The sequence below is a fragment of the Pan paniscus genome, chromosome 3 (assembly GCF_029289425.2).
Source record: "Pan paniscus chromosome 3, NHGRI_mPanPan1-v2.0_pri, whole genome shotgun sequence".
Classification (NCBI taxonomy): domain Eukaryota; kingdom Metazoa; phylum Chordata; class Mammalia; order Primates; family Hominidae; genus Pan; species Pan paniscus.
Window position 1 is genome coordinate 3,231,816 of NC_073252.2, and position 27,167 is coordinate 3,258,982.

The following is a 27,167-nucleotide window of genomic DNA, read 5'->3' on the forward strand; positions in this document are numbered from 1 at the left end:
AATGCTGTATTTTAATTGATCTTGGTTTTTTTTTTTGGAGATGGAGTCTTGCTGTGTCACGCAGGCTGAAGTGCAGTGGCACATTCTCAGCTCACTGCAACCTCTGCCCCTCGGGTTCAAGCAGTTCTCTTGCCTCAGCCTCCCAAGTAGCTGGGACTACAGGTGCACACCACCATGCCCGGCTAATTTTTGTGTTTTTAGTCAAGATGGGGTTTCATCATGTTGGCCCGGCTGGTCTCGAACTCCTGACCTCAAGTGATCTGCCCACCTTGGCCTCCCAAAGTGCTGGGATTATAGGCATGAGCCACCACGCCTGACCTGATCTTGATGTTTTAATGTCACGTGTGTTGGATTATTTGGATGAACATTACCTCTGGTTTGTTTCACTCTGAACATATGGTTCTTATGTCAACATCGTGGTTTTATTAGATACATCATTGTGTGAATGATGTGATTTTTTTTTTCCTGAAAGAATGCATGGCACTCCAGCCACTAAAATATTTATGGATTTTAAAGAACTATTAAAGGTACCTTTGACAGTATGGTTATGAACAGCTATCATGTAACGTGTTTTTGTTTGTTTTTCTGAGACAGGATCTCACCCTGTCTCCCAGGCTGGAGTGCAGTGGCACGATCTTGGCTCACTGCAACTTGCATCTCCTGGGTTCTAATGATTCTCCCACCTCAGCCTCCTGAGTAGGTGGGACTACAGGTGCACGCCACTGCACCTGGCTAATGTTTTTACTTTTTGGTAGAGACGGGGTTTCACCATGTTGACCAGGCTGGTCTCGAACTCCTGGCTTCAAGTGATCTGCCCACCTTGGCTCCCAAATGACTGGGTTTATGGGCATGAGCCACTGTGCCCAGCCTCTTTTTAAAAATTATCAAAATAATTTTGCTTGGTAAGGAAATTTCTTCTTGTATGAGAGCTGATACTTTGGAAGGAGTTAAATGTGGTATTGTCTTTTTAGGTTAACTTTTCTCTATGGAATTGATAAAGATAGTTTTTGAATCTTTGGAGCCTGTTACTTTAGGGTCATAATGTTGCTGTCTATAGGCCTTCTCTTTAGAAGACCTTCAAAAATGGCATATTCTGAGGCCACTCTGGGGAATTTTAGGAAACTTAAGGACTCTATGAACACTTAGATTTTTCTCTTTGAGAGTCAATTTTACTTAAATACATGTAGAGAAATTATATGAGAAATTATATAAAAAATTATATATAAATTGTATATATATAATTATATTATATATATACAAACTTGTATAAATTTGCTTTCACCTAATTTTTAGGTGTTTCAATGTTATCTACAACCTAAGATAAAAAGTACAGAAAAACTTTAGAGCACTTGGAAAACCTCCTCCTCTTTTTTTTTTTTTTAAAGGAGATGAGGGTCTCATATGTTGCCCAGGCTGGCTTTGAATTCCTGGGTTCAGGATTCCTCCTGCCTCAGCCTCTAGAGTAGCCTCTTGACTACAGGTGCATGCCATCACATCTGGCTAATTTAAAAATATTATTTGTAGAGGCGGGGGTCTCACTTTGTTGCCCAGGCTGACCTCGAACTTCCAGGCTCAAGTGATCCACCTGCCTTAGCCTCTTGAGTGTTGGGATTACAGGTGTGAGCCACCATACCTGATGGGAAGCCTTCTTTTGAAATGCACTGAGTCCTCAGAGGAGTCTGTGGTCTGCTCCTTGCACTAGATGCAGTGCTCATTGTATAATTAAATCCAGGTTTACATAGCACTTATATCAGTGGGAAAAAGTCTAGAAAGATGTGGATTTTCTTTTGAGGCTCTCCCAGTTTAGGGGTAGTTTTGTTTTTAAGTGTGAATTGTTAGCACTGGAAACCAAGTTTGTCTTAAGTTCATAGATTGATTTTCAAGAAGAGGACAAAAACATTTCCCTTCCCATTTTATTTCTGTGAGGAAAGCATTTACCATATCATCAGTCATTGTGTAACCCCAGGTTTTCCTTCTTCATGGCGACCATTTGGTCTCTAGGTCTCTGCAATGAAATGTGGCCTCTTGCCAATCTCCCCGGAGGCGCTTTCCCTTGGAGAAGTGGCTTATCATGACTACCATGGCATTCTGGTTGATGAAGAGGAAAAAGTTTTGATTCAGAAAAATCTGGGGCCTAAAAGCAAGGTCAGTAGGCATCTAATCTGGTATTTAAATTACAGCAGAAAGAAGAATAAAGCAAAGGACCAGTCTTCCCGCCCAGCTCCACAGAGCATTCATGCTTCCCCTCAGGTTCTTATTCTCCGGAACCATGGGCTCGTGTCAGTTGGAGAGAGCGTTGAGGAGGCCTTCTATTACATCCATAACCTTGTGGTTGCCTGTGAGATCCAGGTAGGGGACAGCCATTCCAGTCACTCTACAGTTTATTTAGATGTGTCTGGGGTTCACATCGATTTTTTTTTGATACTTATCGAGTAGGAGAGGAGTCTTTGAGCAATCTCTTTGCCAAAGATAAGCTCATGGATTTGGGACTTGATCAGGACAAATGCTGTTTCACTGATTGAAGTTGGCAAAGGATTACTGGGCTTTTCATTTCTAAATTTTAAATTTTCAAATATGTCAGTCACTACCGTTTATGGAGTACTGGTGTGTACAGGCCTGGCATCAGGTGCTTAGTGTGTGTCATCGCATATGTGATGTCACATGACCCCCACAGTACTCTTTGAAAAAGCAGGTATAAAGAGGTAGAGACTCAGAGACTTGCCTGCAGCTTACAGCTGTGAGTTCCCCTCCACTCTGTCAGCCCTTAGTTCACGTTCTCCCCTCTGCTTCTTGACTTATGTCTGTGGTGTAGTGAGGTCCCAAGTCCTTTGTAGGATCCTGAAAGGTGCTGTGTTTTCTCATTTCTCTGCCAACTTTGGTGCCCAATATTTTTGTCATGCTAAAGAAATACTTCTGAAAGTAACCTTGTGATCAGTCTGTCACTATCCATTCTACATTTTTTATTCTTACACTCTAGAGATTTGGTTTCTTTTGAAACCTACATTTTTATTCAAGTCATCTGACCCTCTTGATCTCAGTAAGGAACTCAAGCCATGCTGTGTGTGTTTTGGAAAAGGTTCGAACTCTGGCCAGTGCAGGAGGACCAGACAACTTAGTCCTGCTGAATCCTGAGAAGTACAAAGCCAAGTCCCGTTCCCCAGGGTCTCCGGTAGGGGAAGGCACTGGATCGCCTCCCAAGTGGCAGATTGGTGAGCAGGAATTTGAAGCCCTCATGCGGATGCTCGATAATCTGGTAAGAATGGTGCCACCACTTGATGATAAACCTTTTGTTCTAAAAGCATCAGTGCTGGTGTTCTTATAGCAAGTGCGATTGCTGTCTTTTATGCAGTATCTGAATACCTTCACCTTCAAAGTCATGAAGAAGCACTAGGGTTAACTTCTAAGGTAAATTACAATAAAATGTAGAGGTGAAGGGTTCCTGGTATTGTTTTATTTTTTAAAGATAACCTTGTGTTTGGACTCAGTGGGGACAAGAGCACAGAGAATGCGTAGGCAGCTGGATGACCAGCTGTGTCAGCTCAGTCCCCACCATCCCACAAGCAAGCGAGAGAGGTGGCACTTTTGAAATCGGTCAGTCAGGTATTTAGGCTTTTGTGTTAACAGCAAATCCTGGCTGTCTGGGGCCTGATGACTGTGTTCCATGGGTATCCACTCCCTGTCCACAGTGTGGGAGCCCCTCAGCTGCTTATTGCAGGGACACAGAGCCCGGCATGGTCCAGAAGGCGGGCTTATGGGGCCTGCAGCACACAGGGAAAGTGAGCCCACACTGTGATAGGAGGGCGGACACACAGGATGTGTTCTGTGTTACAGGGTTGCCGTGAAGAATTTCATTCTTTTGCAAGGACTGGAGAGAAAATTTTATGTGGAAGGTAGCCCTTGGAAATGACCTCAAAGAATAGGTAGGATCTTAGCCTGAGTTTGAAAGCCTGGAAAAAAACAGGATGACAGGATGAAGAGGCCACAGCACAGCTGCAGACAGTGGGAGTGGGGAGATGGGAACATGCACCGTACGGTGCACCTTTCAGGTTCATCTTGACTTTACCAGGATCATTAAATACTCAGTTCTTAGAGCTGTATTAGAACACTGCCCTTGGGGTCTCAGTCCCGCAGCCACATCATCAGACACAGGGCTCTGGAGCAGATCCCTTCCATGCTGCACATCAGACCTCTTAGATGGGGGTCACGATGGTCCATCCTAACGCCACATGACCTCAAGTGGTGTAGATGTGAGGACATGTCAGTGTGGGGAAAGAAGGCTTCAGAGGGGCCAGTATCCTTGTATGCTGCCAGCCAGTACTGGACAAGTGGACACATTCCAGCCTAAGACAGGCGTGGCCCTTGGACCAGATCACAGATCACAGATGAGATGGGTGGCTTCAGGAGGCAGGGTGGCTTCAGGAGGCAGGAAGTTTAACTTTCCTGAAGGTTTGGAATAAAAAGTATTCATAGGTCTGATTCAGGCTATGTTAAATGTTCTTACTGAAATTCTTTGCACTTGGGATGAATATTGTCCGCTAGAAAGGAGGAACTGAGGGTTTTCTGCCTGGGCGCGATAGTCAGTCAGTGGAGTAGACTCAATCAGTGACACAGGGACGAACAGAGAAGGCAGAGTCTAGTGTAACTTTTTGAGTTCATATAATCAATGAGGTTGATTGCATTAATTGACTGTCTACTGTTGAGTCATGAACAGGACACAGTTCTTGTCCTCAGGAGTTTATGACCTAATAAGAGAGATGGACAAACGATTCCCAAATGAGCCCTGCTCCTGTGATCTGTGCAGTCATAGGCATGATGAGAGCTTGCAGGCAGAGGTGGGTGCCGATTGGTCAAGGAGGTAGGAAGAGGAGCAAAAGCTCACGAAGAAGGCTGAAGAAGCAGTTAGAGTTGGGTGGCCAGCCAGGGTAGTGAAGCTGCAGGGACTCATAGCTGGAGAAAGCTTGAGAGTGGGGCAGCCATGGCCCAGGTGTGCGTCAGGAGCCAGGTCATCCAGCATGGCTGTGCAAGGTAAGGAGGGCTGAGGTTGGCCCAGTCACACAGCCCCTGCCTCCTGGTAAATACGGCGACATTTTGCTGCTCTTCTACTTACAGTCAGTGTGAGGGAGGAGAGAGAGGGGGTCAGAATGCACAGCAGCCACCAAAGACTGTGCTGAAAGCACATCCTGGAAGGCGGAGAGGGGGAAGTCAAAATCAGGCAGAAACTCTGATTTGGTAGGGAAGGAAGATAAGGATGAATGATTAATAAGTAAAACATTCATTACAAAAAGCATGATGAATGTTTACTCAGTGTCGTTAATGTGTACAGATTGTTTTAATATTAGAAGGCCATATAGTTTATAAGAAATAAACTAGACAGCAATCACTAATCATAGTCCATGTTTTAATTTAGCATCGGGGTTGGCATATATGTTGTTTGCTAATAACTGAGTAGAGAATAGTTGCCAATTTCCACACTATAATATATGTTGCAGCCGAGCACAGTGGCTCACTCCTGTGATCCCAGCACTTCAGGAGGCTGAGGTGGGAGACCAGGAGCTTAAGACCAGCCTGGGCAACATAGCGAGCTTCCTTTCCACAAAAAATAAAAAAATTTCAAAAAGAGAGATATATTTCATTTGAACTTCTACAGTTAGAAAAAAAATGCTAAATTGTCCCCCCCCCAAAAAAAAATCAAGATATAATTTCAGTTTCTCAGAGAAGGAACAAATCCATATATATTTTCTCTTTCTTTTTTTTTTTTGTAGAGACAGGATCTCATCATGTTGCCTAGGCTGGTGTTGAACTCCTGGGCTGAAGCAGTCCTCCCACCTCAGCCTCCCAAAGTGCTAGGATTATGGGTGTAAACTACCACGCCTGACCCAAATCCATGGTTTTAACTACAAGCCAGATAGTAGTTCTGAGGTCTGAGTATTACTTCTGGTTTTGGTTTAACAGCATTTAAAGGGGAAGAATAAAGAAAATTCCATATGGTTTCAGGATAAAATGGTGTTGATGAGTCCTGGGTGGTTTATTCTGAAGTTGTGGAGATACTGAGTTCTGGCTCTTTAAGCACAAGGAAACTTGAATTAATAAGAACTGTGTTTTTCTGCAGATAGTCTTTATGGCAGAGTCATTCTCTTTTATTATTCCTCAACAAAGCATGCTCAGAAATGGGAAAACTGCCAGTACAGACATTTACCTTATCTTTCTGAGGACAATTATGAAAATAAAACCCAAAACAACTCCATTCGTGATCGTTATTAACCTTTTTAAAAAAATGTAGGCCGGTCGCGATGGCTGACGCCTGTCATCCCAGCATTTTGGGAGGCCAAGGCAGGCGGATCACCTAAAGTCAGGAGTTCAAGACCAGCCTGGCCAACATGGTGAAACCCCCTTCTCTACAAAAATTAGCCAGGTGTGGTGGAGGGTGCCTGTAATCCCAGCTACTCGGGAGGCTGAGGTAGAAGAAGCACTTGAACCCGGGAGGCAGAGGTTGCAGTGAGCCAAGGTCAAGCCACAGCACTTCAGCCTGGGTGACAGAGCAAGACTCCATCTCAAAAAAATAAAAGGAGGCCGGGCGTGGTGGCTCATATCTATAATCCCAGCACTTTGGGAGGCTGAGGCAGGTGGGTCATGAGGTCAGGAGATTGAGACCGTCCTGGCTAATACAGTGAAATTCCGTCTCTACTAAAAATGCAAAAAATTAGCCGGGTGTGGTGGCACGTGCCTGTGGTCCCAGCTATTCAGGAGGCTGAGGCAGGAGAATAGCGTGAACCTGGGAGGCGGAGGTTGCAGTGAGCCAAGATGGCACCACTGCACTCCAGCCTGGGCAACGGAGTGAGACTCTGTCTCAAAAAAAAAAAAATTAAATTAAAAAAATAAAAAGATATTGAAAGAGTGATTAGTAATGAAGATGGCCCCCAAAAAAGAGCAGTACCCAGAGGGGAGAGAGAATTCTGAATTGAGAGGAATGTTTCTAGAGTACCACAGCCAGCAGGGCACAGGCCACTGAAGTGTCTTGTATGTCTGACCCTGTGCAGTCCTTCCAAGTCCTGATTCTCTTGTGATGTATTGTGAAGGTGCTGCGAGTGACTTGGCTCAGGTGCGAATCTGTTAGGTTGTTGAGCAGACAGCTCTTCAGCATCCCCTGTATTACCTCTCTGTGCTGGGCAACAAATCACTACAGGCCTGGTGGCTTCGAGCAGCAGCCATTTATTTCCTAGCTTCTGTAGGGCAGGAGTCCAGGCACAGCGAACTCAACCTAGGGTTTCATAAAGGCTGCATTCAGGGTGTTGGCTAGGGCTAGGTTCTCATCAGGAGACTTGACTCAGAGGATCCACATCCAGGCTCTTCTAGACTGGGGACAGAATTCCTTTTCTTAGGGCTGAAGCTTTCTTGGCAGCTTTACTTCTTCAGAGCCAGCAGTAGAGACAGAGACTCTTATAAGATAGGTGCTAAACTCTTCTGTGATACAGCCCATCATCACCTTTTGTGAATTCCGCTACTTAGAAGCAAGTCAGAGATCTCACCGGTGCTCAAGGTGGGAGGGGATTACAGGAGCTGGGGGTCTGGGGCCACTGTGAAGTCTGTCTGTCACACTTACCAAGTGCTAAGCACTGGCCAGGAGAGATGCAGAGGACACCGTCCATGCCCTTAGAGATGCTGTCTGTGGGAGGACTCTGCAGATGAGTTGGTCCAGTAGAGGCATGAAGTAAGTGGGGCTGTCTTTTACCACAGAGCACATGGTCATGAGGCAGAGCTGGAGGTGAATTTGAATGTTGTTGTATTCAGCCGTAAAGTAATTTTGCTGAGAACCAGTTGTCATGAGGTATACTTATTTACCTTACTTACCTAAAGATTATCACAGTATTTAAACTGTAACTTAAGAGGTAAAAGTCTATTAAGTATGTTGATGAATATAACCTGCACAGTGGCTGGCAGCAAGTAAGCCCTGTTTGGGTGTTCAACTTTAATTTTTTGTTGAAATATGTAAGCAGGAGAGTGCACCTACCGCAAGTGTTCAGTTTGTTCATTTTTAAAAACTGAACCCCCTGTATAACCAGCAGTCAATAAGAGCAACGGTAGCAGCACCTCAGAACACTCCCAGCACCTCCTTCAGTTCACTTGTCCCATCCCAGGGGTGACAACTGTCCTGTCTCCCAGGACAACCAAAACAAAGGTTGTTTTGCATCTTCTGCACTTTTAATGAATGGTATTACATGGTGTATGTTCTTTGCAGGTTGGTCTCTTTCACTCAGCGTTGCCTTCAGGAGAGTCATCCACGTGGTTGGTTTAGAGCACATTGTGTCACTATAAGCCTTCTTATGAAGACACTAGACTATCCATCTCCTATATGGATGGACTTTTGGGTTGTTTCCAGTTGTGGTTTACGAGGAGTAGGGTTGCTGTCCACATTTTAGTACCTGGTTTTTGGTGAACACATTTGCTTCTGTGGGGTGTAAAATTAGGATTGGAATTGCTGAGTCATAGGGTATGCATGTGTTCAACTTTTGTGGATGTTTCCACATGATTTTCCAAAGTGAAACCCTGTTTTGAGATCTGGAATATTGACTGTCTTTCACTCTCCTTGGACCCTAGGGCTACAGAACTGGCTACCCTTATCGATACCCTGCTCTGAGAGAGAAGTCTAAAAAATACAGCGATGTGGAGGTTCCTGCTAGTGTCACAGGTTACTCCTTTGCTAGTGACGGTGATTCGGGCACTTGCTCCCCACTCAGACACAGTTTTCAGAAGCAGCAGCGGGAGAAGACAAGATGGCTGAACTCTGGCCGGGGCGACGAAGCTTCCGAGGAAGGGCAGAATGGAAGCAGTCCCAAGTCGAAGACTAAGGTGTGGACGAACATTACACACGATCACGTGAAACCCTTGCTGCAGTCTCTCTCGTCCGGTGTCTGCGTGCCAAGCTGTATTACCAACTGCTTGGTCTGTGCCTACCTTACTGTTCATAGTTAGATGACGTAGAGCAAGTTGGGTAGCTGGGGCTTCGGAGGCTTTGGGAATCCAGCCTTTCTGACCCAGGTGTAAAGCGAACCTTCCTTATTCACTTTCTTGTAGTCTGAACCTAAGTCCACTGAATGCATTACTAAAATTCGGGTAATACTATCTGCTTGAAACTGCTTAAGATGTAATGTAACTCCGCAGTAGTTCCAGTATATCTCCATATATAGCAAAAATACACAATAATTTACATGTATTAACCTACAAATAGGAGCTCTTCTTATTTAATTCAAATTATATTCAGGGACTCTTAATACTTCATGCACAAAAAGACACTTCAGTCCTAAACCTGTATTTTAGTGTTGTGAACTCCAGTGGTTTCAAGTCACTAAAGTTTCTTCTTTAAGTCTTCAGTGTTTTCTTAAGCAGTTTTCCCTTGTGGCTCCCTGGCGTGTTCTCTGCTGACTCTTGTCCCCTGCCCTTAGTGTTATTCCCCTGCTTTCTATCCCAAAGCCTCCGAATGCACACCCCCAGCTGCCCTCTGCATGGACTGTTGCATGTGAGTAGACGGCCATAGTGGCGAGTCACCTTCTGACTCCTGCTGGGTGCGGCATGACCCAAGTGCAGCGCAGGCCATCTGCAGGCACCAGCGACAGATGCTGCAAGGGGTGCTTCGTTTCAGCGTTAATGCCGCTCAAGTTACCGTTTGCCCTGAGAGGTGCTCCCATGTCGTGGTGCTGAGACCTCCTCTGAAGATGGGTCTTTACTCCTCCTGTAACCTACCTCTAACAGTCCACCCAGCTCTGCTTTAAACTGTAGAAGAGGCCCATTTCCAGAAGCCCCTGGAATGGAGGAGACAGGGGCTGAAGCAGACTCATCTATGCATGACTAGTTCATTAGGAGTTCAGTTGAAATTAGATTAGATGCTCCTAAAACCATGGGCAACCAAATACATAAAGTGGGGCTTTCTTTTCCCCTTGTAACAGTGTTTTACTTTATAGATTTATTTAAAGAAAAAAAGTTTTATCTTCCCCAGGTGGTCCTGGTGTTTTCCTGACGCAGTTGGTGAGAAGCCTCCGTGCTCCTGAGCGGCCGCGTCACCTGGGCAGGGACCCTGTGTGGCCATGGGGCTCTGAGCATGGGAGTGCGTCTCTCCTCTTCTTTCCTGCCCTCCTTGTCTTCTTTCCCCCCTTCTTCCTGTCTCCCCCTTTTCTTTCATTTGTTTATTTTTTACTTGTTTCACTTGTTAAAGGAAGTGGGCCTTATAAAACAAAAAAAAAAAACCCAAAACACCTTTCTGCGGCTGATGTGAAGCACAGTGCTGAATTGCCATGAGGAAGTTTTCCAAAGCGTTTAGGCAGCAGCGCGAGCTTTATTTACCATTAGCTTGCAAAACAACTAAGTCACTTTAGGCCTTGTAGTCAATGTGTACATCCAAGGGGAGGCCTTGCTCCGCATTTACATTTGTTTCTTACTGTTCTGGAGTGACAGAGTCCATGCAGTGCTCCCAGGTTGGTATCTTTTCATTTATAATGATTGCTGTTACTTTTTCAAATGTGTTCAAGTTTCTGAGGTTGCTGTTTGAAATGTTTTGACTAAAAATTATTTTTAATAAAACGCTGGAGTTGTTTTTATCTGAGAAGATAACCATCAGTGAGTACCCACAGCTCCATGCCCATTCCACACTTTCCTCGCAGTGGCTCAGCATTTGCTGGTTTTGTTGCTTTTTTTTGAAGTCGTATGGTTTATGGCTATCTTATTGCCTCTCGAAAGTATTCTGAAAGGCATAACATTTGCTCTCGAAGATGGGCTTGTTTTAATGTTCAGTGCCTACTCATGCCTTAGAATTTGATTAAAAATCTCAGATTTGATTGGAGATCCAAAAAAAAATTATGAGTGGAAGGCTCAGCATGCTGACGAGATGCACTGGTACTAAAACAGCCTTTAAATATTAAGGACTCATGAAGCGCTTCAAGTTTGTTTGGGATATTTTTGTAGCACTCAAAAATATTAAGTTATATAAAATATTCGACATCACCAAACTCTTCTTCCAGGTAGCTACCGTGTAAGTGTCCGTACAGTAATGTTCTTGGGTTGAAAGTTACGCAGACAGTGCATTCTGATGCTGTCATTTACTTTAATGCAAAACTTTGGTGATGCCCACTCTTGCCTCACGGTGCAGGCTCCTCCCTAACCCCGGGTAGCAGCATCACATTGCTTTTCATGACCCTGTCATCTCATGCTTCCAGTTGGCTTTGGTGTTGGATGATTTTCAGAGCGGTGAACCAATGGTCTCTGAGGGGCCTCCCCTGCTGGTCCCAGGGTTATGGGGCTCAGCTCTGTCGTCAGCCTACCTTATGACCCAGATTCAGCTGGGCTTTCCAGATGGTCGTTTTCCATCAGTCATGACTTTGACTTCCAGCATTAACTGGTCTTTATGTGGCTGCATCCTGCTCCCATGGCGACTCTGCTGAGTGACCCAGATTAGATGTGGTCATTGGTTCAGTCCCCTCTGTGATGTTCAGTGCATGACCAGATGTGAGATAAACTGAATAGATTGGATGCTATGTCACTTATTGTTGTCATAATTCTGACTTTTCAACTGTTCTTGATATTACAGTGGACTAAAGAGGATGGACATAGAACTTCCACCTCTGCTGTCCCTAACCTGTTTGTTCCATTGAACACTAACCCAAAAGAGGTCCAGGAGATGAGGAACAAGGTGTGTCCTGCGTCAGCACTCAGCGGGGGCTTGGGTGTGGGATTGGAAGGGATGCCAGCTGCTTTGGGGGGAGGGGGTGCTTGCTTCTAGCAGAGGGCATCTGCTGTTGTTGCCACTGTTGCAGCTGAAGCCATCTCTTCACACCGCTGCTGTTCTACCACCAGTGTGAAGTATGAGCAGCAGACATTTTTTGGGCCCTATTGATTCTTGAACTGATGTTTGCTCACAGGTCAGAATTGGAAGCTGCAAAACCTGTTCTTAGCAAGAGCAGACTCCTGTCCCTGACTTTCAGGGTTCGTTCAAAGACTTGTGAGTGGCATTTGGTGTATCAGAGCAGGAGCCCTGCCAGTGCTCACATCACTAGACGATGGACATGCAGCGAGTGTTTCCCCCAAGTTAATGACAGTGAGAGACAGGTGTCCTGCCCAAGCATCTGGAAGATGTGGGGAGCTGGGAATAGTCTCCATCCCTGCGGACCCACACCCCACTAAGCAGGCATGGCGGTCACTCAGAACACATGGGGCCATCCTGCCTGCGTGGGGCAGTGGGAGAGCTGAAATGTAGCTTCCATGTGGCTGGGGCCCAAGTGCACAAGCAGCAGGGCTCCCAGGCAGCATGGCTGCTCAGGACCGTTGATGTGTGCCTCTCCTTCCCACCCTCAGATCCGAGAGCAGAATTTACAGGACATTAAGACGGCTGGCCCTCAGTCCCAGGTTTTGTGTGGTGTAGTGATGGACAGGAGCCTCGTCCAGGTGAGAGCCCAGAGTGTCTCTGACATTAGTGGGTGGTGGCTGTGTGACCGCCTGCTCCAAAGTTATTCTGAAATTGAGAGAGTGACTTTATGAGGTAAGTATTCTAGGCAACCAGTTACCTTTGTTAAAACCTTCATGATGAGAAACGGTTCAGGCACTTTTCCTTGAGTTCTAGATGGAGCGAGCATGCTGAGGGCTGTGTCCACCCCTCTGGTCCTGCCCCTTGTAATGCATGCATATGTGAGGGTGGCACATACACCACCAGCTTTGGGGCTCAGATTCGGCCCGGGTTCAGCAGCGTTCTGTGTAAGGCGCTAGGAGAGGGTGGGTTTAGGGACTCTTGTTCTGGTACATATTGCTGTCTGCAACAAAGTGCTGCTTGGGTTGCAGAGGGGTGGGTGCCTGTAAATGTGGTGCACATTTACACACATTTCTACAAAATGACTCTACCTTGTGGCACATTGAAGAGAATTGTGTAAGTAGTTATCTCTGAAAACTAATATGCCACCTAATGCTTTAACACCTGACTCTGCAGGGGTAGACGATTGTTGGATTTGTCCAGCCGTGGTCCTGGTTTCGTGTTCAGTGTCTGCACGTCCTGCCGTCATCACTGCCACACTTACTGTTGACAGCTGTCCCTGCTGCATGCTCTTAGCCAGCTCCATCCTGTGCTCTCAGCTGATATTTCACAGGCTGGGCCTGGTGTGCTCTGGTGACTCAGTTTACTGTTTCAGGATGCACCTCTCTCTGACTGTACGGAAACTATCGAAGGGCTCGAGCTTACAGAGCAGACCTTTAGTCCCGCTAAATCTCTCTCTTTTAGAAAGGTACTCACTGCCCTGTCCTCACTACCTGTCTATGCGCCTTGCTCCCCTCCCCTCCCGCTCCCCGTCTCCTCTCTTCAGGCATTGTCTTAGTTACTGAAGTAGCTTCAAATGGATCTTTAACCTGTTTGTGAGATTGTACAGAAGGTTCTGTTCTACCTATTCGATTCTTTAATTAAAACATTTGGTATGAGGTGTGATAACAATTTCCAGCATTCGAAGTTGTTGCTGAGAAATGGCCAGTCTGAGCAATGGGGTGCATTTCTGCAGTTCCGCACGGGACTTTGGTCAGTGCGTGTTTTGGGTTTCAGAATTTGCCTTTTCCGTGACGCTGACTGCAGACAGGCTCTTCTGGGCAGTCTGTTGCTGTTGGCAGTGGCCACTCCCGAGTGCCCTTCCACCCTCGCTGGTTCAACTTTGACTGTAAATGTCATGAATGTAGCCACTAGAGGTCATATCATTGAAAGATGTCATTTCAGAGGAATGGGAATTCAGACAGTCTTGTCAGCCCTTGATAAAATGTATTTATTTGTACCTCAAAAAAAAAAAAACCCTAAATAACATTTTTAAATGCCACAGAGGAGAAAGACTTAGGAGAGTCTGAAACCCCTCACTGTGATTCCCTTTGTGTGTGCGCATCTAGTATGTGGAGTAGGTGGAAGATCTGTCTGAACCCACCCACGTAGAAGGAAATCCTCCCTAAGAATCTAGGCTGCTAGTGTGCAGGAGTTGGTGCCACGCAGAAAGGGGCTGACCGTATGGTTGAAGAGTCTTAGCTGAGAGGTATGTTTATATTCTTGTCAAAGGAAATTTCCAGAACTGTCTCTTTCACTTGTCACACCTTCATTGAGATGCACGTGTCACTTTAGTGGTGTTCCAGTTCCCACATAGAAGCAGGTTTGTAGCAAAGATTCTGTATTCCTGTCTGTAATCCCTGCTAATAACATTATTTTGCATATTTACTTATTAATTCCACAGGTCCTGTTTTTCCCTGTGCTTAGAGCATCCTTCCGGCTGCCATTCTTGGAAGAGCTTCTCAGAGCAGGGGAGAAAGATGACTCTGCCTGTTGCTTGTTTTTCATCTTTTGGCACTTTGTTGCGGTCTTGTCAGTTATTCTTTCTCTCAGGTGTGTGAGGGCTGTGCAGGCCATGAGCCCAGCTGGCCTCCTGTGTAGAGCCCACGTGAGGGCAGCACTGAGGACCTTGTTAGGGCTCTCCAGAAAGCAGCCTGGGTCGCCGTGTTCAACCACCAGTTACAGCTTTGTGTGCTCTGTCCCAGTGATATTCAGATGTGGGTGTGTGTCACTGTCACCTGGGGGCTTCCTGAACGATAGAGGTAGGGTCCCTACCTTCTGAACACCATGCTCGCTGCGAGTGCTGCATCCAGGTGTCATTAGCAGAGAATACCACTGTATGCTGACCCCAGAGGAAGAGAGGTTGACCACCTGGACAGAAATCCTTGTTCCACCTTTGTGTTTTCTCTACCTCCTTATATCTGAAGTTTACTTTTGCACCCTTGATCTTTATCCCACTCTGGCTAAAATATCCCTCTTTTTGGTGAGAATGTGCTTTGGCTCCATGGGAGTCCTTTACTGGGCGATTGTTCCACTTCCTTTCATGTGAACCTCAAAGCACAGACAGTCTTGCTCCTTTTGGAACATGGAGCTGCATGTTGAGAAGTTGAGTTTTTCCTTGACCAAGCAAGGACGACTGTGTCCCACATACTCCCCTCCCCAGTGAGGCGAGCGCGTGGATGCCTGCTTCCCATCTGAGAACCTGAAGAATGGGTATTTGGGACTTAGGGAGCTGGGGCTTTTCTGGAAAGGACTTTCCTTTGCCTTCCATTTCTCCCTCACTGGTGATGGCCATTCCCACAGTGCAAGTGTTGCCCTCTGATAGAAGAAGGAACAGTAATCACAGTTCAAACAGGAGTTCGCAGCCCAGCTGAAGGCTGTGTTGACTTTGTTTTGGGCAGCATAACATGTAACCTGAAATACATATACATATATATATATTTTTTGAGACAGGGTCTCACTCTGTTGTCCAGGCTGGAGTGTGGTCGGGCTGTCTTGGCCCACTGCAACCTCCGCCTCCCGGGCTCAAGCAATCCTCCCTCCTCCCATCTCAGCCTACTGAGTAGCTGGGACTACAGGTGCACATCACCACACCTGGCTAATTTTTGTATTTTTTTGTAGAGACTGGGTTCCGCCACGTTGCCCAGGCTGGTCTCAAACTCCTGAGCTCAAGCAGTCCACCTGACTCAGCCTCCCAAAATGCTGGGATTATAGGGTGTGAGCCACCGCGCCTGGCATAACCTGAAATAATTTTGGCTGCCCTCTGGATTCAATTGCAAGTGAAATGAAGGATTAGAGATGAAGATGTGAGTCTACACTGCAAGCTATTCAGCCCAGGGAAGGACTCTTGTGTTCCCATGTGCACCTCACCAGGGGCTGTGTTCTCCAACACCCTTCATGCTGTGTGGTAGAAATGCAGAGGGGCAATAAGCTCACCCTTTGGACTCTCTCAGTGACCTGTGTTGAGCACCTAACGTGTACATGGTCCAGCACTGGGAATGCCAGTCCAGATCCAAGTTGGCCCTGCTCGTAGATGAAAACCTGATGCTCAGGTCAGCCGCTAGTGCAGGTTGCACAGCCTCGGGTGGAGCTCTTGTTCCACCCAGGTTGCCTCAGTCAAGTATGGAAAGTGTTACTGGGCCTGTGTTTTGCTTTAGAGCCTTGTCAAGTGACAGGGAGGTGAGGGGAGTGGCAGGAGGGGAAGCTAGGCACATCTTGGTTTCTTGTCTGGGTTGTCCATGAGTGGTGTATGTTTCTCTGCATCTCAGTCATTGCTCTGTGTCCTTTCTTGCAGAGGAATGTGATTCTCTGTTCCCGTAACTGGTCTTGACAGCAGCTTAACCCTTAGCTGTGGTCTGTGGAGGAGGGAGCTCTCCACCACTGGGGACCTGCTGCGCTGTGCCTCGGGCTTCAGCTGTCTCAGTATGAGAGAGCCCCGCTTGTCCTTTGGGGCATCAAAATTGGGAACAAGGGTTTTGGTGTCTCTGTGCCAGTGGATTTTTATTTGTATTTGTATTTTTATTTTGAGACAATATCTTACTCTGTGGCCCATGCTGGAGTGCAGTAGTGCGATCACAGCTCACTGCAGCCTCGACCTCTTAGGCCAAAGGAATCCTCCCACCTCAGCCTCCTCAGTAGCTGGGACTACAGGTGCATGCCACCATGCCTGGCTAATTTTTAAATTTTTTGTAGAGACAAGGTCTCACTATGTTGCCCAGGCTGGTCTCGAACTCCTGGGCTCAAGCAGTCCTTCTGCCTTGGACTCCCAAAGTGCTGGGATTATAAGCATGAGCTGTGGCGCCTGGCTGATAGTTTATTCTTTGTTTGTTTGTTTGTTTTGTTTGAGACAGAGTCTTGCTCTGTTGCCCAGGTTGGAGTGCGGTGGTGCAATCTCGGCTCACCTCAACCTCTGCCTCCCACGTTCAAGTGATTCCTTTGCCTCAGCCTCCCGAGTACCTGGGATTACAGATGCCCACCACCACGCCTGGTTAATTTTTTTTGTATTTTTAGTTGAGACAGGTTTTCGCTGTGTTGGCCAGGGTGGTCTTGAACTCCTGACCTCAGGTGATCCACCCGCCTCAGCTTCCCAAAGTGCTGGGATTACAGGTGTGAGCCACCATGCCTGGCCTGATAGTTGATTCTTGATATTTGATTCCTTTACTAATTTTAACCACTTGATTTAAATGAACTTAAGCATTTCTCTTGTATCACCTTCTCATTTCATTGGCAGTGATATCAGGATGCAGGTGCAGCCAGCCAAACTGCTGTTGCTAGGATACCGTCTCTAGAGTGACATCATGTGAGGGCTCTCAGCAGTGGCCAGCCCAGCAGCTTCTCCTTCAGATAGTGAGGCAGGCCTCTGGTCAGGGAAAGACTTGGCTCGGGCCACAGAGCTAAGACATGGCAGACAGGACTCAGCTTCCTGTCTTGGTGAGGCAGGGCAACTTCTTAACGAAAAGCCAATGGGCCTCGAGTCAGACCTGGTTCAGAAGAGGGTTCCCTTTGACTTGTTGACTGTCGAGAGTCTCCAGGCTCCCGGGCAAAGGTTGCCTGTTCCAGCAGCCCATCTGTCCCTCTCGGAGCTCTGTGTCACTGGTCAGCACTGGGTACGCAGCATGCTAGGTGGTAACTCCTCAGCCCATCTCAGTCAGTCCAAGTTCCCCTGTCTCTGCTTGAGGAGCGGTTGGCCTGTGTGAGTTGAATTTCCCGAGTCAGCCCAGCTAGGACGCTCTCCATCTCTGGTGTTCACTCCGCACTGAGAGCAGCACTGAAGGACCAGGCCTGGCATCCAAAGAATTGTGGTTTCTCCTGTTTTTATTTGGTTTTGGAAGCTGTCAGTCATGTGCATGTGTGTAAGTGCTGGATAACTGTCTTAAAAGTGAGCTCCAGGGTAGCCGGGCGTGGTGGCGGGCGCCTGTAGTCCCAGCTACTCGGGAGGCTGAGGCAGGAGAATGGCGTGAACCTGGGAGGTGGAGCTTGCAGCGAGCCGAGATTGCGCCACTGCACTCCAGCCTGGGTGACAGTGCGAGACTCCGTCTCAAAAAAAAAAAAAAAAAAAAAAGAAGTGAGCTCCAGGGAATTGGGGGACATTTTCCTGCCCCTGACCCAATCAGGCTGCACTGTGGGCACAGTGCTGTGCTGGGGCAGGTGGCTGTGAGTGGACCGCACCCCCTGATGCCCACCCAGCCCACTGTGCTGGCCTGCAGGCTCCACCTCCTGCTTTAAGATTGGTGTGGTCTGTGAGCCGCCTTGGTGCTTCGCTTCCTTCTTTTTTCCTTTGGTACAAATTTTCAGAGTTTTCCAAATTCCTCAGCTAAACACTGGTGTCTTGGGGCATGTTGTCGTCTCTGAATGTTTTGGGATAAGTTCCAGGAACTATTTACAAACTAACCACAGTCAAAAGAACAGAACTTACCTGTGCTCTTAGAATATGAGCAAAGCTCTGAGCATGCCTTACGCTGAGTGCTGTACCTCGTGACAGTTTCTGATGTCATGAGGAAAACTTACTGACTTTTAAACAGTAACAGGAAAGGGCCTCTTCCCCTTCTGCTCCACAGTGAGGAGTGGGCACCCTCCCTGAGGTGCTCTGTGCTCTTGGGTCTGCACTGGGCTTTTGCTTCTGAAACCTGGAAGGCTCTGTAGGATTTCTTTTGTGGTTAATGTCTGTTCATCGTGGCACTGACCTGTGTTTCCATTATATACCACTGAAGGCTGCAGCTCAGCCTAGGCCTCGGGCCCATGGCAGTGCAGTCTCAGGGGTCTCTGCTCCTGGAAAGCCTCCTGCCCCTGCCCTGCCTGCAGCCTGCCTGGGAGGAGGGAGAGTCCCCATTGGGCCGGGCTCCTGCAGACCAGATGTGCCTTTCATCCACAGGGAGAGCTGGTGACGGCCTCCAAGGCCATCATTGAAAAGGAGTACCAGCCCCACGTCATTGTGAGCACCACGGGCCCCAACCCCTTCACCACACTCACAGACCGTGAGCTGGAGGAGTACCGCAGGGAGGTGGAGAGGAAGCAGAAGGGCTCTGAAGGTGAGTGCTTGTGGTCCTGGGCACGGCCACTCCAGAAGGTGAAAGTGCTCTGGGAGTTCTTTGTGGTCCAGGTGCTGGCTGTGGGTGGTGATAAGAATAGTCACATGCATCAAAGACAAACCAGAACTTTATCCAGTACTCATTTCCAACCTAGTTACTCAGGCCAGAATGGAAGAAATTGCAGGCCGGGCACAGTGGCTCATGCCTTTAATCCAGCACTTTGGGAGGCCAAGGAGGGCGGATGACCTGTAATCGGGAGTTCAAGACCAACCTGACCAACATGGAGAAACCCCATCTCTACCAAAAATACAAAATCAGGCTGGGCGTCGTGGCTCACGCCTATAATCCCAGCACTTTGGGAGGCCAAGGCGGGCGGATCACGAGGTCAGGAGATCGAGACCATCCTGGCTAATACGATGAAACCCCGTCTCTAGGAAAATAGAAAAAAAAATTAGCCGGGTGTGGTGGCAGGCACCTGTAGTCCCAGCTACTTGGGAGGCTGAGGCAGGAGAATGGCGTGAACCTGGGAGGCAGGGCTTTCAGTGAGCTGAGATTGCACCACGGCACTCCAGCCTGGGCGACAGAGTGAGACTCTGTCTCAAAATAAATACATAAATACATACAAATACAAAATTAGCCAGGCGTAGTGGCGCATGCCTGTAATCCCAGCTACTCGGGAAGGCTGAGTCAGGAGAATCGCTTGAATCCGGGGGGCGGAGGTTGCGGTGAGCCAAGATCTTGCCATTGCACTGTAGCCTGGGCATCTCATAAAAAAAGAAATTGCAAAGTTAGGCACACTTGTGAGTGGCCCTGGCTAGGAGGGAGACGTGTGTAAATGACGATGTGGAGGACTAGTGGTGGCCGCTCACAAGAGTCTGTGTGCCGTACTAAGACACACCGGGGCCCCTCTGCCAAAACGAGTCTGACCCCGAAGATGTCCTGCCGTGGTCCCATCCAGCAGCTGTGACGAGAGGAGACAGCAGGACCGAGGGGCAACCCACAGAACTCTGGGCTGGAGGGCATTGGTCCTTCTCCCAGGGAGGTTTCTGTCCACATGGAGTGACCAGAACATTCACAAAAGAATTCACTAATTTGGATCAGTTAGTGGGAAAGCCAGCATGCATATTATTATTATTATTATTATTATTTTTGAGATGAAGTCTTGCTCTGTCGCCAGGCTGGAGTGCAGTGGCACGATCTCAGCTCACTGCAATCTCCGCCTCCTGGGTTCAAGCAATTCTCCTGCCTCAGCCTCCTGAGTAGCTGGGACTACAGGCGTGCACCACCACGCCCAGCTAATTTTTGTATTTTTAGTAGAGATGAGGTTTCACCATGTTGGCCAGGACGGTCTCAATCTCTTGAACTTGTGATCCGCCCGCCTTGGCCTCCCAAAGTGCTGGCATTACAGGTGTGAGCCACTGTGCCCGGCCCTGAATATTATTTTTAAGAGACATTTGTCTCTCTCTCTCTCTTTTTTAAATTAATTATAGTTTAAGTTTTGGGATACATGTACAGAATGTGTAGGTTTGTTACATAGGTATACATGTGCCATGGTGGTGGCACATGTATGGGTGGCACCCATCATCTACATTAGGTATTTCTCCTGATGCTATCCTTCCCCTAGCCCCACACCCCTGACAGGCCCTGGTGTGTAATGTCCCCTTCCCTGTGTCCATGTGTTCTAATTGTTCAGTCCCCACTTATGAGTGAGAACATGCAGTGTTTGGTTTTCTGTTCCTGTGTTAGTTTGCTGAGAATGATGGTTTCCAGCTTCATCCATATCCCTGCAAAGGACATGAATTCATCCATTTTTATGATTGCACAGTATTCCATGGTGTATATGTGCCACATTTTCTTTGTCCAGTCTATCATTGCTGGGCATTTGAGTTGGTTCCAAGTCTTTCGTATTGTGCATAGTGGTGCAGTACACATATGTGTGCATGTGTCTTTATCATAGAATGTTTATAATCCTTTGGTTATATACCCAGTAACGGGATTGCTGGGTCAAATGGTATTTCTGGTTTTAGATTCTTGAGGAATCGCCACACTGCCTTCCACAATGGTTGAACTAATTTACACTCCCACCAACAGTGTAAAAGTGTTCCTATTTCTCCACATCCTCTCCAGCTTCTGTTGTTTCCTGGCTTTTTAATGATCGCCACTGTAACTGGTGTGAGATGGTATCTCATTGTGGTTTTGATTTGCATTTCTCTAATGACCAGTGATGATGAGCTTTTTTTTCATGTTTGTTGGCTACATAAATGTCTTCTTTTGAGAAGTGTCTGTTTATCTCCTTCGTCTGCTTTTTGATGGCGTTGTTTTTTTCTTGTAAACTTGTTTAAGTTCCTTGTAGATCGTGGATATGAGCCCTTTGTCAGATGGATAGATTGCAAAAATTTTCTCCCATTCTGTAGATTCCCTTTTCATTCTGATGATAGTTTCTTCTGGTGTGCAGAAGCTCTTTAGTTTAATTAGATCCCATTTGTCAATTTTGGTTTTTGTTGCCATTGCTTTTGGTGTTTTAGTCATGAAGTCTTTGCCCATGCCTATGTCCTGAATGGTATTGCCTAGGTTTTCTTCTAGGATTTTTATGGTTTTAGGTCTTATGTTTAACCCCTCTTGAGTTAATTTTTGTATAAGGTGTAAGGAAGGGGTCCAGTTTCAGTTTTATGCATATGGCTATCCAGTTTTCCTAACACCATTTATTGAATAGGGAATCCTTTTCCCATTGCTTGTTTTTGTCCAGTTTGTCAAAGATCAGATGGTTGTAGATGTCTGGCATTATTTCTGAGGCCTCTGTTCTGTTCCATTGGTCTCTATATCTCTTTTGGTACCAGTACCATGCTGTTTTGGTTACTGTAGCCTTGTAGTATGGTTTGAAGTCAGGTAGTATGATGCCTCCAGCTTTGTTCTTTTTGCTTAGGATTGTCTTGGCCATACGGGCTCTTTTTTGGTTCCATATGAAATTTGAAGTAGTTTTTTCTATTTCTGTGAAGAAAGTCAGTGGTAGCTTGATGGGCATAGCATTGAATCTATAAATTACTTTGGGCAGTATGGCCGTTTTCACAATACTGATTCTTTGTATCCATGAGCATGGAATGTTTTTCTATTTGTTTGTGTCCTATTTCGCTGAGCAGTGGTTTGTAGTTCTCCTCGAAGAGGTCTTTCACATCCCTTGTAAGTTGTATTCCCAGGTATTTTATTCTCTTTGTAGCAATTGTGAATGGGAGTTCACTCATGATTTGGCTCTTTGTCAATTATTGGTGTGTAGGAATGCTTGTGATTTTTGCACGTTGATTTTGTATCTTGAGACTTTGCTGAAGTTGCTTATCAGCTTAAGGAGATTTTGGGCTGAGATGATGGGGTTTTCTAAATATACAATCATGTCATCTGAAAACAGAGACAATTTGACTTCCTCTCTTCCTAATTGAATACGCTTTATTTTTTTCTCTTGCCTGATTGCCCTGGCCAGAACTTCTAATAGTATGTTGAATAGGAGTGGTGAGAGAGGGCATCCTTGTCTTGTGCCAGTTTTCAAAGGGAATACTTCCAGCCTTTGCCCATTCAGTATGATATTGGCTGTGGGTTTGTCATAAATAGCTCTTATTATTTTGAGATACATTCCATCAATACCTAGTTTATTGAGAGTTTTTAGCATGAAGGGGTGTTGAATTTTATTGAAGGCTTTTTCTGCATCTATTGAGATAATCATGTGGTTTTTGTCATTGGTTCTATTTATACGATGGATTACGTTTATTGATTTGCATATTTTTTTTTGTTATTTGGTTGTTTTTTTTTTCTTTCCTGAGACGGAGTCTCCCTCTGTCACCCAAGCTGGAGTGCAGTGGTGCAGTCTTGGTTCACTGCAACCTCCACCTCCTGTGTTCAAGCCTCAGCCTCCTGAGTACTTGAGACTACAGACACACGCCACCACACCCGGTTAATTTTTGTATTTTTATTAGAGGCGAGGTTTCACCATGTTGGCCAGGATGGTCTCGATCTCCTGACCTTGTGATCCACCTGCCTCAGCCTCCCAAACTACTGGGATTACAGGTGTGAGCCACCGCGCCTGGTTGATTTGCGTATGTTGAACCAGCCTTGCATCCCAGGGATGAAGCCAACTTGATCGTGGTGGATAAGCTTTTTGATGTGCTGCTGGATTTGGTTTGCCAGTATTTTATTGAGGATTTTTGCATTGATGTTCATCAGGGATATTGGCCTGAAATTTTCTTTTTTTGTTGTGTCTCTGCCAGGTTTTGGTATCAGGATGATGCTGGCCTCATACAATGAGTTAGGGAGGAGTCCCTCTTTTTCTATTGTTTGTAATAGTTTCAGATGGAATGGTACCTACCAGCTCCTTTCTGTACCTCTGGTAGAATCTGGCTGTGAATCCGTCTGGTCCTGGGCTTTTTTTGGTTGGTAGGCTATTTATTACTACCTCAATATCAGAGCTTGTTACTGGTCGATTCAGGGGTTTGACTTCCTCCTGGTTTAGTCTTGGGAGGGTGTATGTATCCAGGAATTTATCCATTTCTTCTAGATTTTCTAGTTTATTTGCGTAGAAGTGTTCATAGTATTCTCTGATGGTAGTTCGTATTTCTGTGGGATCAGTGGTGATCTTCCCTTTATCATTTTTTATTGTGTCTATTTGATTCTTCTCTCTTTTCTTCTTTATTAGTCTGGCTAAATGGTCTATCTATTTTATCAATCTTTAAAAAAAACCAGCTCCTGGATTCATTGATTTTTTTTTGAAGGCTTTTTTATGTCTCTCTCCTTCAGTTCTGTACTCATCTTAGTTATTTCTTGTCTTCTGCTAGCTTTTGAATTTGTTTGCTCTTCTCTAATTCTTTTGATTATGATGTTAGGGTGTCAATTTTAGATCTTTCCCTCTTTCTCCTGTGGGCATTTAGTGCTATAAATTTCCCTCTAAACACTGCTTTAGCTGTGTCCCAGAGATTCTGGTACGCTTTGTCTTTGTTCTCATTGTTTTCAAAGAACTTACTTATTTCTGCGTGAATTTTGTTATTTACCCAGTAGTCATTTAGGAGTAGGCTATTCAGTTTCCATGTAGTTACGCAGTTTTGAGTGAGTTTCTTAATCCTGAGTTCTAATTCAATTGCACTGTGGTCTGAGAGACTGTTTGTTATGATTTCCATTCTCTTGCATTTGCTGAGGAGTGTTTTACTTCCAATTATGTGGTCAATTTTAGAATAAGTGCGATGTGGTGCTGAGAAGAATGTATATTCTGTTGATTTGGGGTGGAGAGTTCTGTAGATGTCTGTTAGGTCCGCATGGTCCAGGGCTGAGTTCAAGTCCTGAATATCTTTGTTAATTTTCTGTCTCGTTGATCTAATATTAAAAGTGGGATGTTAAAATTTCTCACTATTATTGTGTGGGAGTCTGAGTCTCTTTGTAGGTCTCTAAGAACTTGCTTTATGAATCTGGGTGCTCCTGTATTGGGTGCTTGTATATTTAAGATAGTTAGTTCTTGTTGTTGCATTGATCCCTTTACCATTATGTAATGCCCTTCTTTGTCTTTTTAAATTTTTGTTGGCTTAAAGTCTGTTTTATTAGAGACTAGGATTGCAACTCCTGCTTTTTTTTTTTTTTTTTTTTTTTTGCTTTTCTTTTGCTTGGTAAATATTCTTCTATCCCTTTATTTTGAGCCAGTGCGTATCTTCGCATGTGAGACAGGTCTCCTGAATACAGCACACTGACAGGTCTTGACTCTTTATCCAGTTTGCCAGTCTGTGTCTTTTAATTGGGGCATTTTGCCCATTTACATTTAAGGTTAATATTGTTATGTGTGAATTTGATCCTGTCATTATGATGCTGGCTGGTTATTTTGCCTGTTAACTGATGCAGTTTCTTCATAGTGTCGATGGTCTTTACAATTTGGTATGTTTTTGCAGTGGGTGGAACTGGTTTTTGCTCTCCATATTTAGTGCTTGCTTGCTTCAGGAGCTATTGTAAGGCAGGCCTGGTGGTGAGAAAATCTCTCAGCATTTGCTTGTCTGTAAAGGAGTTTATTTCTCCTTCACTTACGAAGCTTAGTTTGGCTGGATATGAAATTCTGGGCTGAAAATTCTTTTTTTTTTTTGAGACGGAGTCTTGCTCTGTCACCCAGGCTGGAGTGCAGTGGCGTGATCTCGGCTCACTGCAAGCTCTGCCTCCTGGGTTCACACCATTCTCCTGCCTCAGCCTCCCCAGCAGCTGGGACTACAGGTGCACGCCAGCATGCCCAGCTAATTTTTTTGTATTTTTAGTAGAGATGGGGTTTCACCGTGTTAGCCAGGATGGTCTCGATCTCCTGTCCTCATGATCTGCCCGCCTCAGCCTCCCAAAGTGCTGGGATTACAGGCGTGAGCCACTGCGCCCGGCCGAAAATTCTTTTCTTTAAGAATGTTGAATATTGGCCCCCACTGTCTTCTGGCTTGTAGGGTTTCTGCAGAGAGATCTGCTGTTAGTCTGATGGGCTTCCCTTTGTGGGTAACCCAACCTTTCTCTCTGTCTGCCCTTAACATTTTTTCCTTCATTTCAACCTTGGTGAATCTGATGATTATGTGTCTTGGGGTTGCTCTTCTTGAGGAGTATCTCTGTGGTGGTTCTGTATTTCGTGAATTTGAATGTTGGCCTGTCTTGCTAGGTTGGGGAAGTTCTCCTGGATAATATCCTGAAGAGTGTTTTCCAACTTGGTTTCATTCTGCCTGTCACTTTCAGGTACACCAATCAAACGTAGCTTTGGTCTTTTCACATAGTCCCATATTTCTTGGAGGCTTTGTTCATTCCTTTTCATTCTTTTTTCTTTTAATCTTTACACTTTATTTCATTAAGTTGATCTTCAATCTCTGATATATCCTTTCTTCTGCTTGATTGATTTGGCTATTGATGCTTGTGTATGCTTCACGAAGTTCTCATGCTGTGTTTTTCAGCTCCATCAGATCATTTATGTTCTTCTCTAACCTGGTTATTCTAGTTAGCAATTCCTCCAACCTTTTTTCAAGGTTCTTGGCTTCCTTGCATTGGGTTAGAACATGCTCCTTTAGCTTGGAGGAGTTTGTTATTACCCACCTTCTGAAGCCTACTTCTGTCAGTTCATCAAACTCATTCTCTGTCCAGTTTTGTTCCCTTGCTAGCGAGGAGTTGTGATCCTTTGGAGGAGAAGAGGCATTCTGGTTTTTGGAAATTTCAGCCTTTTTGCACTGGTTTTTCCTCGTCTTTGTGGATTTATCTACGTTTGGTCCTTGATGTTGGTGACCTTCAGATGGCCTTTTCATGTGGATGTCCTTTTTGTTGATGTTGATGCTATCCCTTTCTGTTTCTTAGTTTTCCTTCTAACAGACAGGCTCCTCTGCTGCAGGTCTGTTGGAGTTTGCTGGAGGTCCACTCCAGGCCCTGTTTGCCTGAGTATCACCAGCAGAGGCTGCAGAACAGCAAAGATCGCTGCCTGTTCCTTCCTCTGGAAGTTTCGTCCCAGAGGGGCACCTGCCAGATGCCAGCTAGAGCTCTCCTATATGAGGTGTCTGTTGACCCCTGCTGGGAGGTGTCTCCCAGTCAGGAGGCACAGGGGTCAGGGACCCACTTGAGTTGGCTGTCTGTCCCTTAGCAGAGCTTGAGCGCTGTGCTGGGAGATCCACTGCTCTCTTCAGAGCCAGCAGGTAGTAACTTCAGTCTGCTGAAGTTGTGCCCACAGCCGACCCTTCCCCCAGGTGCTCTGTCCCAGGGAGATGGGAGTTTTATCTATAAGCCCCTGACTGGGGCTGCTGCCTTTCTTTCAGAGATGCCCCGCCCAGGGAGGAGGAATCTAGAGAGGCAGTCTGGCTACAGTGGCTTTGCATAGCTGTGGTGGGCTCTGCCCAGTGTGAACTTCCTGGCAGCTTTGTTTACACTGTGAGGGGAAAATGGCCTACTCAAGCCTCAGTAATGGTGGATGCCCCTCCCCCCACCAAGCTCCAGCATCCCAGGTCGACTTCAGACTGCTGTGCTGGCAGCAAGAATTTCAAGCCAGTGGATCTTAGCTTGCTGGGCTCCATGGGGGTGGGATCTGCTGAGCAAGACCACTTGGCTCCCTGGCTTCAACCCCCTTTCCAGGGGTGTGAAGGGTTCTGTCTTGCTGGCATTCCAGGCGCCACTGGGGTATCAGAAAAAACTCCTGCAGCTAGCTCAGTGTCTGCCGAAACGGCTGCCCAGTTTTGTGCTTGAAACCCAGGGTCCTGGTGTCATGGGCAGCCAAGGGAATTTCCTGGTCTGTGGATTGCGAAGACTGTGGGAAAAGCGTAGTATTTGAGCTGGAATGCACTGTTTCTGAAGCC

At 46.2% G+C, this 27,167-nt stretch overlaps 1 protein-coding gene across 18 annotated transcripts in view; it reads left to right on the top strand.

The window, feature by feature from the left end:
• ADD1 (adducin 1) overlaps positions 1–27,167 on the top strand; it is an 86,307-nt gene that overhangs the window by 52,416 nt on the left and 6,724 nt on the right. For 8 of the 18 annotated variants that reach the window (XM_034958242.4, XM_034958238.4, XM_063603494.1 and 5 more), the window contains 7 exons: positions 2,002–2,145; positions 2,251–2,349; positions 3,077–3,253; positions 8,596–8,847; positions 11,576–11,677; positions 12,340–12,429; positions 18,699–18,855. In XM_034958242.4, the coding sequence (XP_034814133.1) occupies positions 2,002–2,145; positions 2,251–2,349; positions 3,077–3,253; positions 8,596–8,847; positions 11,576–11,677; positions 12,340–12,429; positions 18,699–18,855 (1,021 nt within the window). Of the gene's footprint in view, positions 1–2,001; positions 2,146–2,250; positions 2,350–3,076; positions 3,254–8,595; positions 8,941–11,575; positions 11,678–12,339; positions 12,430–13,163; positions 13,257–18,698; positions 18,856–27,167 lie in introns of all 18 variants that reach the window. The other 10 variants (XM_034958239.4, XM_034958231.4, XM_063603491.1 and 7 more) reach the window with 3 other exon arrangements.